Genomic DNA, 11991 nt, shown 5'->3' on the forward strand with positions numbered 1-11991 from the left:
AAAGCCTCAGGCCTCAGCAGAGCCCCAAACCTTTGTGGGCTCCAGAGGAGCCTGGGGTTCCTCTGTAGTCACAGGCTCCTAACTGTCCCCTTGTGGGCATGGTAATAGTAACAACAGCTAAATATATGCAGCTTTGCCTGAGCACTCAGCATGTGTTATATAAGCCTAATAATTCTGTATGGTTGGTACTATAATCCCCATTTTACAGATGAATAGACTAAGGTACAGAGGTTATGTAACTTCCCCAAAAGCCACGCAACTAGGAAATGGGGGATCTGGAGTTGAGCCCAGACCCAAACTGGTCTCAGAGCCCAGCAGCCCATCTCTGCACTGCCTGTATTGGGGGCAGGCAGTGGGCAAAGGGAGATCTGGTATCTACCATAAGCTGAGCTGCCTTCCCTCCAGGAAGGTCCATGGTTACTAGGACCACCCAGCAAGATGCTTTCAGGAAGTGGCAGTGTGACCCTGCCAGGGTACGCCCTGTCTCTACAGGTGTCCCCACCTGTACAGTGAAGGAGTTGGGGGAGCTAATATTTGTTGCAGCCTTTGCCAGCATGGCCTTCTAGGTTTTCTTAGACCCACGGGTCCAACTCTGCTCCCCACATTAGCAAATAAGGAGGGGGTGCGCAGAGGCCAGGCTGGGCCCGAGTGTTCTCACCTTCCTACCGTCCCTCTATGCTGGGCAGGCTGATGGTCTGCAGAACACGGTGGGGCTCACACCCAGCCAGGTGCGAGGATGATGGCAGGGAAGCTGCCTGGATTTGCTCATTGGCTGCACTCAGCCAAAGGCCAAAGGGGACGGAGGAGGTCATATCCTTTCCATTGGTGCAGCCGAGACCCCGGTGCAGTACGGTATGCCCCTCACTCCCTCACAAACTCTTCGCAGAGCCCACCTACCCCTCAGTCCCTGAGTCCTCAGTGAGGTGGGGGTGGGGGCCGAGCCTGAGCTGTTGATCCTTCATCAGCTCGGAGCTGGGATGTCCGGATAGATGCCCACTCTAAGCGCCTCTCCCTTCTGCCTCTGCCTTCCACTCAGAGCATTAGTGGGTGAAACTTGCTGCCTCCCCATTCTTGCAACTCTGGCCTCCTGTTCCTCATTTTCTATCTGGGGAAGTGACAAGAAAGCATGAAGGAGAGAGAGTGAGACCTCGGCCGGACACTCAAGACCCTCTGCTCCCTCAAAGCCCTGAGTTTTGTTCCTAGGGAGCATCCCAACCTCTCATCTTTCCCCCACCAGGTTCCACCTGCACATCCTGAAGCCTCCACCCCTGTCCCTTTAGGATCCTCTAGGGTCCTGGGATTACCCCCCCCCCATTTTCCCCTAAACTCACCTCCCACGCTCCTCCTTGGTTCCTTCTGATTTTTGTACCCTCCACCAGCAAGGAGGAACACCCCAGGAGTTAACAGCAAGTGAAGAATGCAAGAGGCCCCACAGAAACCCCTCCCCCAGCTGGACTTCCCAGCCATCCTCAGTCAGGCAACCCAGGACCAGGGATCCTGCAGAAAACCTGCCCACTTCCATCCAAGTGCCCTGAAGTCCCAGGCCTCCTCACCTCCTGAAGTCAAGCAGTGGGAGAGAAAGGCCTTGAGATTATCGATTCTGACCAGAGTCACCGGGTGCTGCATGGCTGCAGGTGGGCTCCTGTCTCAGAGACCCATCTTCAGGCAGCATCCCTCCTTAGTGTGCCCCTCCAGAGCCAGGAAGCCCCACAGGTACCCAGAGACTCCAGGCCACCTGGGAACCACATCAGCTTTGCTAATACCCCCCTTCGCCCCTTTCTCGGAGTGTATTTACTTCCACTCCCTCTGGGTTGGGGGACCTTGTACGGTGCACCTGTTTTAACTCCTCTACTCCTGCTAGAGCAAGGTGCCAACTGCAGCCTAGTTCTGGGATAATCAGGATGGGAATAGTTGTGAGGGTAGATGGTAAGCTGGGATGACAAGGGATGGGGAAAGATAGAAGAGAAATGGTTGGGGGGGATGGAAGGGGGATCACGAGTCACCCATTTGCCACAAATTAGTGAGAACAAACGAATGAGAAAAGGAAGGGAAAGAGAGAGATGGGATGGAGAGGTAGAGAGGAGACAGAAGGGAGATGGGAGGAGGGACTACATGGAAGAAGAAGGAGAGACCTAGAAAGGGGGAGGAAGGACAAGCCACTAAAAGTTGTGCGGGAGACGCCCCAGCGCTGGCCCGGAGGCCTGGGAGCCCCGGAAAGGCAGGAAACCGGGGAAAACAAGAGGGAGACAGGGAAGGAGATCGGGTCTCCAGGGAAGAGCAGAGAGGGGGAGAGGAGAGGAGGGAGGAGTAGCGGGGATGGAGGAAGCGGGGTAGATAAAGGGAGCAACGGCTGCCGACCCGGAGCGCAGCGACAGGAGAGAGGGAGGGAAGCGGAAATTTAAAAGTGAAGATGCAGATAACGCAGCCTGGAGACGGGAACCCGGGTGGGGGTGGGGTGGGGAGAGGGGAGGCGAGTGGAGCGGTGAGGTGGGGGGGGATGGGTGAGAAGGAGGGAGCCCCCTACCCCCTTGTGGCCCCGGAGGTACCAAGGATTGGGGTACCCCGCCCCAATCCTGTTTGCTCAGAGTCAGGGAGGCGGAAAAGAAATGGGCTCCTGACCCCTGCCAGAGCGCGAGGCCCAGGCCCATCCCCCGCGCGTCTCCCGGGTTGCGAGGTGCGGGGGGCTGCCGGGTGCGCTTGGCTGCCGCGCGGCAAGTCGGAGACTTTATTGCGATGGGGCGATAAGAGGGGCGGGGGCGGGGTCCGGGGGGCCGAGGCTGCAGCTCTTTAATTAAAACGGAAATTGCGGCCCCTGCCCGCGCGGGGGCCCGGAGGGTTCCGAGCAGCCTGGTAGCTGGGAGCATCGCTCCAGGACCCCTCCATCCCCCGCCACACCCGGGCAGCCCCCTCCCGCCAGGCCTTGCTGGACCCAGCGCCTTCTCCCTGTCACCCGCTGTCGCCTCGGGCGGGGATCGGTGCCCCGGAGCGCAAAGCCTGACGCGATCCCCCTCTCCCACCCCCACCCCCACCTCCCACCGCCCAGGCCCTGGCGGCGATGAGACAGAGCGGCGCCTCCCAACCCCTGCTGATCAACATGTACCTGCCAGGTACCAGGGACCAGCCGGGGGCTGGAGGCACCAGGACCCGGGGCGGGAAGTCTGGGCTGGGGCTTGGAAAGAGGATACTGCGGTCCAAGGGAAGGGGGCGCGGTCCAGAGAATCGGATCTCTGGGAGAACTGAGCAGTCTAGGGCGCTGGGAGACCTTAAAGGCAGATGGAGCGCTTTGGGGTTTTAGTGTGAGATTTAGAGGACCTGAAGTGAGCCGACTGGGAGCCTGGGAAGCCAAGAGCGCCAGCTCAGCGGCTGAAAGAGCCTGGCAGGGGGAGCAGAGGTCTACAGTGTGGCAGGGGACTCAGTGCGCATGCAGTGTTGGGAGGTTGTGGTCAGCCGGGAGTCTCTGTGCACCCTCGTGGCCCCTCACCTCCGTGCTCCGAGCGTTCCCACCAGCCCAGCTTTCCAGGCGCCCTCTCCTCTCCGGTGGGCTCTGCGCGCTCCGGCTCGCTGGCGCAAACCCCGCTCGGCTTTATAAGGCTCCCGCCGGCCCGTTCAGAAAGCGGATTTCCTTTTTCCTGGACGCGTTTCCTGACTTGGGCGTTATGGAGGGGCTCCGCGCGGCGCGCGCCCGGGCCAGGCTCCGGGAGGAGGAGCCGGACGGATCGGGCCCCCAGCCTCGCGCCGGGGAGCCAAGGCACCCCCCTGTTCCCCCTTGAGCCTTGGCCTGGGGCCCTTTCGGGCAAGTCGGCAACCTCCGCCTCGATCCGCCTGATTGTTTTCTCCTGCTGCCACAGATCCCGTCGGAGACGGTCTCTTCAAGGAAGGAAAGAGCCCGGGGTGGGGGCCGCTGAGCCCCGCGGTACAAAAAGGTGAGCTGGCCAACGGGGTGGACGGGCGGAGGCGAAGACAGTGGATCGGGTCCGGGGTACCCACCGCATACGGACAGGCGCCACTGCCGCCTGAACAGAGGGTGGGAGAGATACGCGATGCTGGGCTTTGGGAAGCAGAGGGTCGGGGCATGGTTGTGGGGAGGCTCGGGGTGGGGGGAACATTCATTTGGCCTTTGGCTCCTGCACCTTCTGAGACCCAGGGTTGAACTCGATGGCCAGGGCAGATGAAGATCCTGCCCCACCCCCTTTCAGCTGGGAATGTTTTTCCTGCTGTGGGGCTGGGGCTGAGGTGCTTGGTGTCATTTCCCTACTGGCAGCGGGAGCCCAAGGCATCGGCACCGCCCAGCAAGGTGACCCGGAGAATTATTCCCTGGCCACTCCAGGCCGACTCACCATTAGCACCAGGGCCAGCATCCACCTGCCCCACTGGCCCATGCCAGGCTCTGTGAGCCAAGCCCTCTGGGCCGTTGCAGTTGATTCCCAGGTTGGCCACCCAGTCTCTGCCGGTGGCTAAATTATCCTCGGTTTTGCCATGTTGGCAGCCGAACCTGGCCAGCCTTCCAGGCCAAGCCTCCCCACAGGTCCCCACTCAGTCGGTACCCTAGATCTCACCAAGTTACCATAACCAGAAAAACAAGGTTGGCAACTGCTTTATCCAAAAGGGAACACAACACCCAACAGGAATGAGCTTCCAAGCCTCTACGCCCCTCAGTACCAGATGCACATTTTAACCCAAATCTTCCCTTGCTTCTGACCCTAAAATTCAACAGTCCTGACCTGGAGCCAGGCAGCTCCTCACCGGGCTGGCGTGGAGGGACTTGGATCAAAATGATGTTGGAGGGCAGCATCTGGGTCCTGAGCGAGTTGTTGAAAAAAGAAGAGTTTCAGCAGGCTCAATTTAAAACAGACAGTTTCGAGGAAAATCCTTTATTCTGAAAGAGTGTGTGTGGGGGGGAGGGCGGGTAATGCTATCAAGATTTTTCTCCAACTGTCTGATTGAGGCTCCAAGACAGAGAAGCAGGAGTTCTCTCTCACTACCCACTTACCCAGGAAAGCCTCCTGGCCGTTTTTAGCACCCCCCCAAATCCAGACGGGGCAGAAGAGTCTGGAGATTAGCCAAAGATGGGAGGAGGCAGGGAGCCAAGCAGAGAGGCTTCCCGGTCTCCTCTCCTCTTCTCAGAGCGGCGCATCACGCCCCCAGGGAACTACGACACCTTGGTACCCTGGGAATCCCGCCTGTTTCGAAAAAAGAGGCCGAACCGGAGTAGCCCCAGCACCAGACGCTGGCAAGGGTGGGGAGACTTCAGAGGCTGCCGTTCCTCTCACGCTTAGGGAGCCACTGTGCCCATTCTTGTCTGATGTGGTACCTCGAGGAAGCCAGCCACCACCTCGTCTCCACCTCGGGCAGGGGGTCCAACTGTATGCCTTGTCCGGTGGCTGGGGTGATCCTGCTGCAGGCCTGCTTCTTCCCTCTGGATCTCTGGACGTGGTCCGGCTGGGATGTGGCAGTCTAACCACCTATGTAGGCTACCCTGTGCGGTTGTGCAGGCTCTGCACCGAGTAAGAGCACTAAGCCGAAGGGCTGATATCCCGCCTTTGCTCACCTCCGAGAGCCCTGTGCGTTGGAGCGCCTCTACCTCTATACAGAGGAGGTGACGCTTCCCTTTCTCACCCCAGTTCTCATAAAGCTGTGCGCCCGCGGGGTTGCGTCCTCCTTAGTGGGAGACTCGTTTCCATTGTGCAAAAGCGCGGTACTGGCTAGGGACGGCTTTGCTGATCAGCGCCTCCCTGGCCAGCCGCCCCAGCTGTGCCCAGTTACACAGCTGGACGTGCCCTTTTCCTCCCTGATATCGGTCCCCACCTCCGACTCGGCGGGGAGGGAGGTCGTCTCCCACCTCACCTCTTCCCCCGCCGCTAGCCTCCCTCATCCCGCCGGTGGCTGACTGCCCCGCTTCCCCACAGGCAGCGGCCAGATCCAGCTGTGGCAGTTTCTGCTAGAGCTGCTGGCTGACCGCGCGAACGCCGGCTGCATCGCGTGGGAGGGTGGCCACGGCGAGTTCAAGCTCACGGACCCAGACGAGGTGGCGCGGCGCTGGGGCGAGCGCAAGAGCAAGCCCAACATGAACTACGACAAGCTGAGCCGCGCGCTGCGCTACTACTATGACAAGAACATCATGAGCAAGGTGCACGGCAAGCGCTACGCCTACCGCTTCGACTTCCAGGGCCTGGCGCAGGCCTGCCAGCCGCCCCCCGCGCACGCTCACGCCGCCGCCGCCGCCGCCGCCGCCGCGGCCGCCGCCGCCCAGGAAGGCGCACTCTACAAGCTGCAGCCCAGCCTGGCCCCACTGCCCTTCCCCGGCCTCTCCAAACTCAACCTCATGGCCGCCTCGGCCGGCGTCGCGCCCGCCGGCTTCTCCTACTGGCCGGGTCCGGGCCCCGCCGCCGCCGCCGCCGCCGCCACCGCCGCGCTCTACCCCAGCCCCGGGTTGCAGCCCCCGTCCGGGCCCTTCGGCGCGGTGGCCGCCGCCTCGCACCTGGGGGGCCATTACCACTAGACGGGGCGGCCAGATGCCCCGTGGCCTCTCCCAGACGCCCAGAGCCTCGCTCAATCCCATCCACATCCCGGAGAGGGGCCGGCGCCTCCGCCGCCGTTCCTTCAACCTCAGATTTTACTCCGCCCGCTGCACCCCCCCGGGGGAAGGGGCCTGTAGTCGCCTCAATCTTCCTTTAACACCAGATTTGCCCCCCGCCTCATCCCGCAACCCCCGAGGGAGGGTGACTGTGCCTGCATTTCCTCTAACCTTCTTCTAGACCTCAGATCCCTGAAAGGGGTTCTCGGGCCTCCCCTGATTTTTCCTCCCCTCCATCTGTACTTCCCTCTGGCTTCTGGAAGCCCCTCCATTATGATCCCTCTCTTATTCCAAATTTTCTCTCTCTCTCTCTCTCTCTTTTTTTTGTCCCCCACGGAGCTGCCCCGATTCCAGTATGACCGAGGCCCAGCAGAGTCCACCTTCTCCTCCCCTGGCACCTCAGCGGGCTTGGTAAGGGCCGCGTCTCCCTTGACACTTCTAGGTAGCTTCCGGGCCCCCTTCCTCCCGCCCCCAACTTCCCACAGGACTGCCTTGTGTTTCTATTACCTTCCAGACCTATTAAAGCTCCCAAGCTCCCCACTGCCTCTTCTCTCTATTCTTAGCTGCACCAAAACCTTGACTGGGGTTGGGGGTGGGTGTGGTTGTGGAAAAGGTCGTGAGACTCCCAGCTCAGGCCTGAGCAGAAAGGCCTGCCAAGGAAAAGCTCGAGAGAATGAGGGCAGGCAGGCTTCGGTGCTACTGGAGGGGAGCGCGGAGCCTCTAATGCATGGGCTCCTGCTGCAGCGCCCCTCCTACCTGGCAGTCGAGCCCAGCCTGCCTCATCCGGCCTTCCACTTGGCCCTTCCCCCTACCCCATCCCAACTTCCCTCCCAACGCGCAGCGGCATGCCACCTTCCCCCATCTCACCCATCCTTACGCAAGTTCCTCACCTCCTCCCAACCTCCACCCCACCTTGTCTCATCTTCACACCATCTCAATCTTTCCTCAGTCCCTCCATTTCATCCCCTTCCCCACCTCTCCTCTCCTCCCCATCCTACCTTCACTCAGACTTTCTCTCTCACTTCCACTCACAAACGCTCCCCTCCCCGGTCCCCCTATCTCCAGCACTATCTTTTCTCTGGATCTGCCTCCTCGTTTTCAGGAGGAGGGAATCTCCCCTTCTGCGCCTGCCGCTCCCCTCCGGGCTTGCGGCTGCAACCTCCTTCTCGCGGGCGGCGCGCGCCCTCTGCTGGTCTCAGGAGGGTAAGGCAGAGCCAGGTTTTGCAGCTAAACTGAGAACCCGACACTTCAGGCCAAACTTGGCTTTCAGAGAGGAGGGCGAAAAGGGGGAACCCTAGCCCTGCACCCCAGGTCCGACCTCGAGAAGTCTGGGAAGTGGGTCATCCTCCTGGCAGGGCCATTTTCCTCACCACCTGAGGCCCTTTGAATACTGTGCCCACCGGGGGCCACGGCTCTTATGCTTTCTCCGTGCCTTTTACAAAACCTGTTGGCAGGAAAACTGCCTTGAACGCGTTCCTTTAGGCGGAAACAACACGGGGGAGGTACTTGAAGTGATAGCCAGAACTCTGAGCTGCACACCAACGTAAGCTCATTGCTCCCCCTTCTCCATGGTCCTAGTGTTTCTTTCCCAGGAGCCATATCTCTTCCTGGACCAAAGGTTCCTCGCTAGTTGGTGGGAGAGTGCCTGGGTTCCCACAAGGCAGTTGAGATTTCCCTGTGCCCCATGGGCCAGAAGGGAAAATGCAGGGGGAAGGCAGGAGAACTAAGTGCAGGGAGAGTCTGAATGCCCCTTCCCAAAGGGAATGAAATGATCGAGGTCCACCTAGGGAAAGAGTCTTTACTTCTTTTCATTTCATCTTCACTTTATTTTTTTCTGGTTTTCCAAATAACACACTCAGCATAGAAAATTTGGAAAATACACAATAAAGGCTCCATGAAATATTAGTTGAATTAAGCATGTAATGAAACATGGGGAAAAGTCACCTACAGTCTCATTACACAAAGGCCACTATTTATAACGCTTTGTCTTAATCTCCTTTTTTCTCTGTGCCCTTTGGAATTGAATGGTACCCTGCTTTAGTCCCTTAACATTCTGGTATCAGCATGGTCCATGCCGTTGTTATGCTCTCTAGACTTCATGGGGTAAGAAGGTGTGGGATCATGTATTCCAAGGAGCAGATGGCCAGGGGAGGAATCCAGCCTGGTGAGGGCCTCAGGGACTTAGAGGGAGAGGCAAAGGGCCTCTTTGCAGGGGGCAGAAGTTGGGAGGGAGAAAGAATGCACTGGGGAGACAGAACCAGGTTCCAGAAAGATCTGGGCTGCTAAGAATTGTGGGTTGAATGTAAAAAGGTGAAATTTCCTGGCAAGAAGTGTGAGGTCCTGTACTTAGATCTCTAAAGGCTAGAGTGTGAGACATGGAAGGGTGGTGCTCTGTAGAGCCTATGTGTAAATTAGTGGTGTCTTAGTTAACACAATGTTACACGGGAGCCTGTATGGTAAATGCAGAAAAAACCATTGTGATCTAAGGACACATTGATGCAGCTATGGCACTCTAGGATGCAGGAAATGATCCACTTGCTATAATGATTGTGCCCCCAGCATATTGTACACAGTGTTAGATAACACTTTCAGGAGGAGACCAAACAGACAGAATAGTGGACCCAGGAAGTGAGGAGGAACGACGCTGGAAAACCAGCCATGGGAGATGTGGTCTGGAAAATCATAGTGGGGAAAGAGGCATGGGAGCTGTCCTCAGTTATTCAAAGAGATGTCCTGTGGCAGAGCACCTGGATGCGTGTACTGGGACACACGGTAGAAAACTACAGTGAGACATATATGTCAGCCTGATCTAACGGAGAACCTTCTGCTATGGACCATGATGAGGAGTGCTTTGTCACTGGAGTGTTCAGCAGACCCTTCCTTGGAGGTTGAGAGGGGAGGTGTACTAGGTGACTTCAACCTTGAGACTCTTGAAGTCCAGTGAGTGAGTTGGTAAAGGAGGGATTTAGCTTCCCTTCGTTGGGAAGCTGGGGGAGGTCTTGTTAGATTAGGGGGTCTTCTTACCTGTGATATCACATCCTTAAAGCTCACCTTGCCCCTCTGTTCTTCCCTGCACGAAGAGCCAATTTGGGAAGCTGGGCATTGGAAAACCCGAGTTCTGGTCCCAGATTGTCAACTGACTTGCTAGTTAACCTTCAGATAATTCTGGGATTCCATTCACTGTGGTCTTGGGTTGACTCTACTCCACCCAAACCCTGATGAAGCCACACTCTTACCACACTCAGCTTCCTGTGATCCAGGCCTGTCCTCATTGACCCTTAACCTCTTGGTCCTTGGCTCCCCAAGATATTGATCCCACCATTGCTTCTCTCTCCCAATCCAGGGTCCAGCCCCTCTCTCATTCCCTGAAGGTCTGAGCCTTTTCTCTATCTCTTCACTCATGTCATTGGTGAAAATATGGCTCACTTCCCCACCCCTTGCCACGTGCTTGCACGACAGAGTTTACAGAACACTTTCACATCCATTGTTTTATTGATCCCCTCCAGGGTCATGGAGGAAGATAGGGCAGGGATTGCTTTATCCACTTGGAGGATGAGTAAACCAAAGCCCAAGATGTTAAAAAACTTGGCCAAAGTCTCAGGGCTTGTTCTAGGACCTGTGCCTCTGATTCCTCACCAGTCCTTTTCCCAGTGCTCGGAGTGGTTTCTCCACCGTCCCAAGTGGCCTTGGTCACTGTGTTTGTAGGACCACTCCCCCGCCCTCCCGGGATTACACAGACCCGTGTGTCCTCCAGTAACGTGTGCTCCTTGTGACCAAGCTCCACTTGCCGTCATTTGCAGATGGAATCAGAAGTCCAGCTAGTATGCTGTGTGAGGACATCCATGCCCACACACTGCCCTAGACCTGCACAGCCACAGAGAAATGACATCACCTAGGGCACCGAGGCTTACAAGGCATTTTCTCATACATAAGCCCATGTGACCATAGACAGACATCAAAATGCATTAGATCTCACTGTGATGTGCTTTTCTCAGAGCCTTCTGCTTTTTCGGCCTTCATTTTCCCTTCAATGTGTCTTTGAAATGCACTTAACTTGGTCCTCAACCTCTTTTTATAGTTCACATCAAGTAGACCTGCTGATAATAAAAATGTGCCCTACCATTCATTGAACCTGACTCTGCGCCAGGCTCTGCCCTATGCTAATGCTTTACCTGTGGTCTCTCCTTTGACTTGGCCACACCTTGCCAGGTGGGGATGGTTACCTCCACTTTCAGATGAGGAAACTGAGGCTTGGAGAAGTTAAGTGACTGGTTCAGCCTGTGACCCCAGAGCTCAAGTCCTCACCCATCACACCAGATCCCCTCTCACTGGGCCTTCCTGGAAAGCTTCTTCATGTGGATGTGACCTGCAGCCTACCCATCGCAGACATACTCCATCTAATTGTCTAGTCGTAGCAGAAAATGACAGGTTATAATGGACACATTGATGACCTGTCTTACGCATGTCTTTAGTTAGTTAGTGCCTCTGTCTGATTTAAAAAAAAAAATCAGACTGTTCTGTTGCCCCACTGTCTTTTGCAAGCCTTCACTTTCCTAACTGTGCTCCTACAACCTTTGAGTAGATCACTGTACGCTAGGGTGTGGCTGAGGGTCTGACTACAACTTGACTTTGGTGGCAATTCCTACATCAGTTTGGTCAGCAAGATTTTCCCCTGACCCTCCTCTTTCCTGGGATGGTGGGTCTTGAGGCAAGTGGCCCAATGTCCCATTGACTGTAACTTTTTCTATTTCTGAGAATTCTCTCCTACTGGATCTTCTTTGCTATTTCCTCCTTTCCTTTCTTTGTAAACAAAAGGCATGATGGTTAAGTGCAAGGGCTCTGGGGCTGGACATCCTAGGTTCAAGTGCTGGCTCTGTTACTTACTAGCTGCGTGACCTCGAGCAATTTACTTACTTCTTTGTGCCTCAATTACTCCATCCGTAAAATGGAAATGATAATAACAGAACCTACCTCATAGGGTTGAAAGAATACATGATTATATAAGTACCTTTGTACACATATCAGTGTTTTCTATTATTAGACAAACAAATAAAACAACCCCAAACAAAGCAAGCACCTGCCTCTTCCCCTCCAGTCCCAATCAGACGCCCTCCACGTGTCCTGGGAAGGATCTTGAGTGGCTACATCCACTTTTCTAAGCCAGTCACCCACCTGGTGAGCTTCACCAAGAACCAGCCTCTTGACTGGTTATGTGGCCACAACCATCACATGGGCCAGCCTCCTATACTCCGTGCATCCTCCATGTCTTTACGGGGTAACTGGAGAACGTACTGAATTGAAAATGATAGGATCTCAGCTAGTTACCAGCCGTGTGACTTTGGGAATATGGCCCCACCACTCAGAGAATTCATTTTCTCCTTTAAAATATGGATAATTGTAATGCTTACTTCCTATGG

General features: G+C 56.3%; 1 protein-coding gene across 1 annotated transcript; it reads left to right on the forward strand.

Moving 5' to 3' along the window:
• Nucleotides 1-3055: 3055 nt before the first annotated feature.
• On the forward strand, nt 3056-6532 carry FEV (FEV transcription factor, ETS family member). Its single transcript, XM_019938878.2, has 3 exons — nt 3056-3107; nt 3849-3923; nt 5907-6532. The coding sequence occupies exons 1-3, from the start codon at nt 3056-3058 to the stop codon at nt 6497-6499; spliced, it is 720 nt and encodes a 239-aa protein (XP_019794437.1). The 3' UTR covers nt 6500-6532.
• The last annotated feature ends 5459 nt before the right edge of the window (nt 6533-11991 follow it).

The sequence above is a fragment of the Tursiops truncatus genome, chromosome 7, assembly GCF_011762595.2.
Source record: "Tursiops truncatus isolate mTurTru1 chromosome 7, mTurTru1.mat.Y, whole genome shotgun sequence".
Classification (NCBI taxonomy): Eukaryota; Metazoa; Chordata; class Mammalia; order Artiodactyla; family Delphinidae; genus Tursiops; species Tursiops truncatus.

Coding starts and splice junctions, on each gene's coding strand:
- FEV (XM_019938878.2), top strand. CDS start 3,056: ATGAGACAGAGCGGCGCCTCCCAACCCCTGCTGATCAACATGTACCTG. Junction 3,108..3,848: donor GATCAACATGTACCTGCCAG/GTACCAGGGACC, acceptor CTGCTGCCACAG/ATCCCGTCGGAGACGGTCTC. Junction 3,924..5,906: donor GAGCCCCGCGGTACAAAAAG/GTGAGCTGGCCA, acceptor GCTTCCCCACAG/GCAGCGGCCAGATCCAGCTG.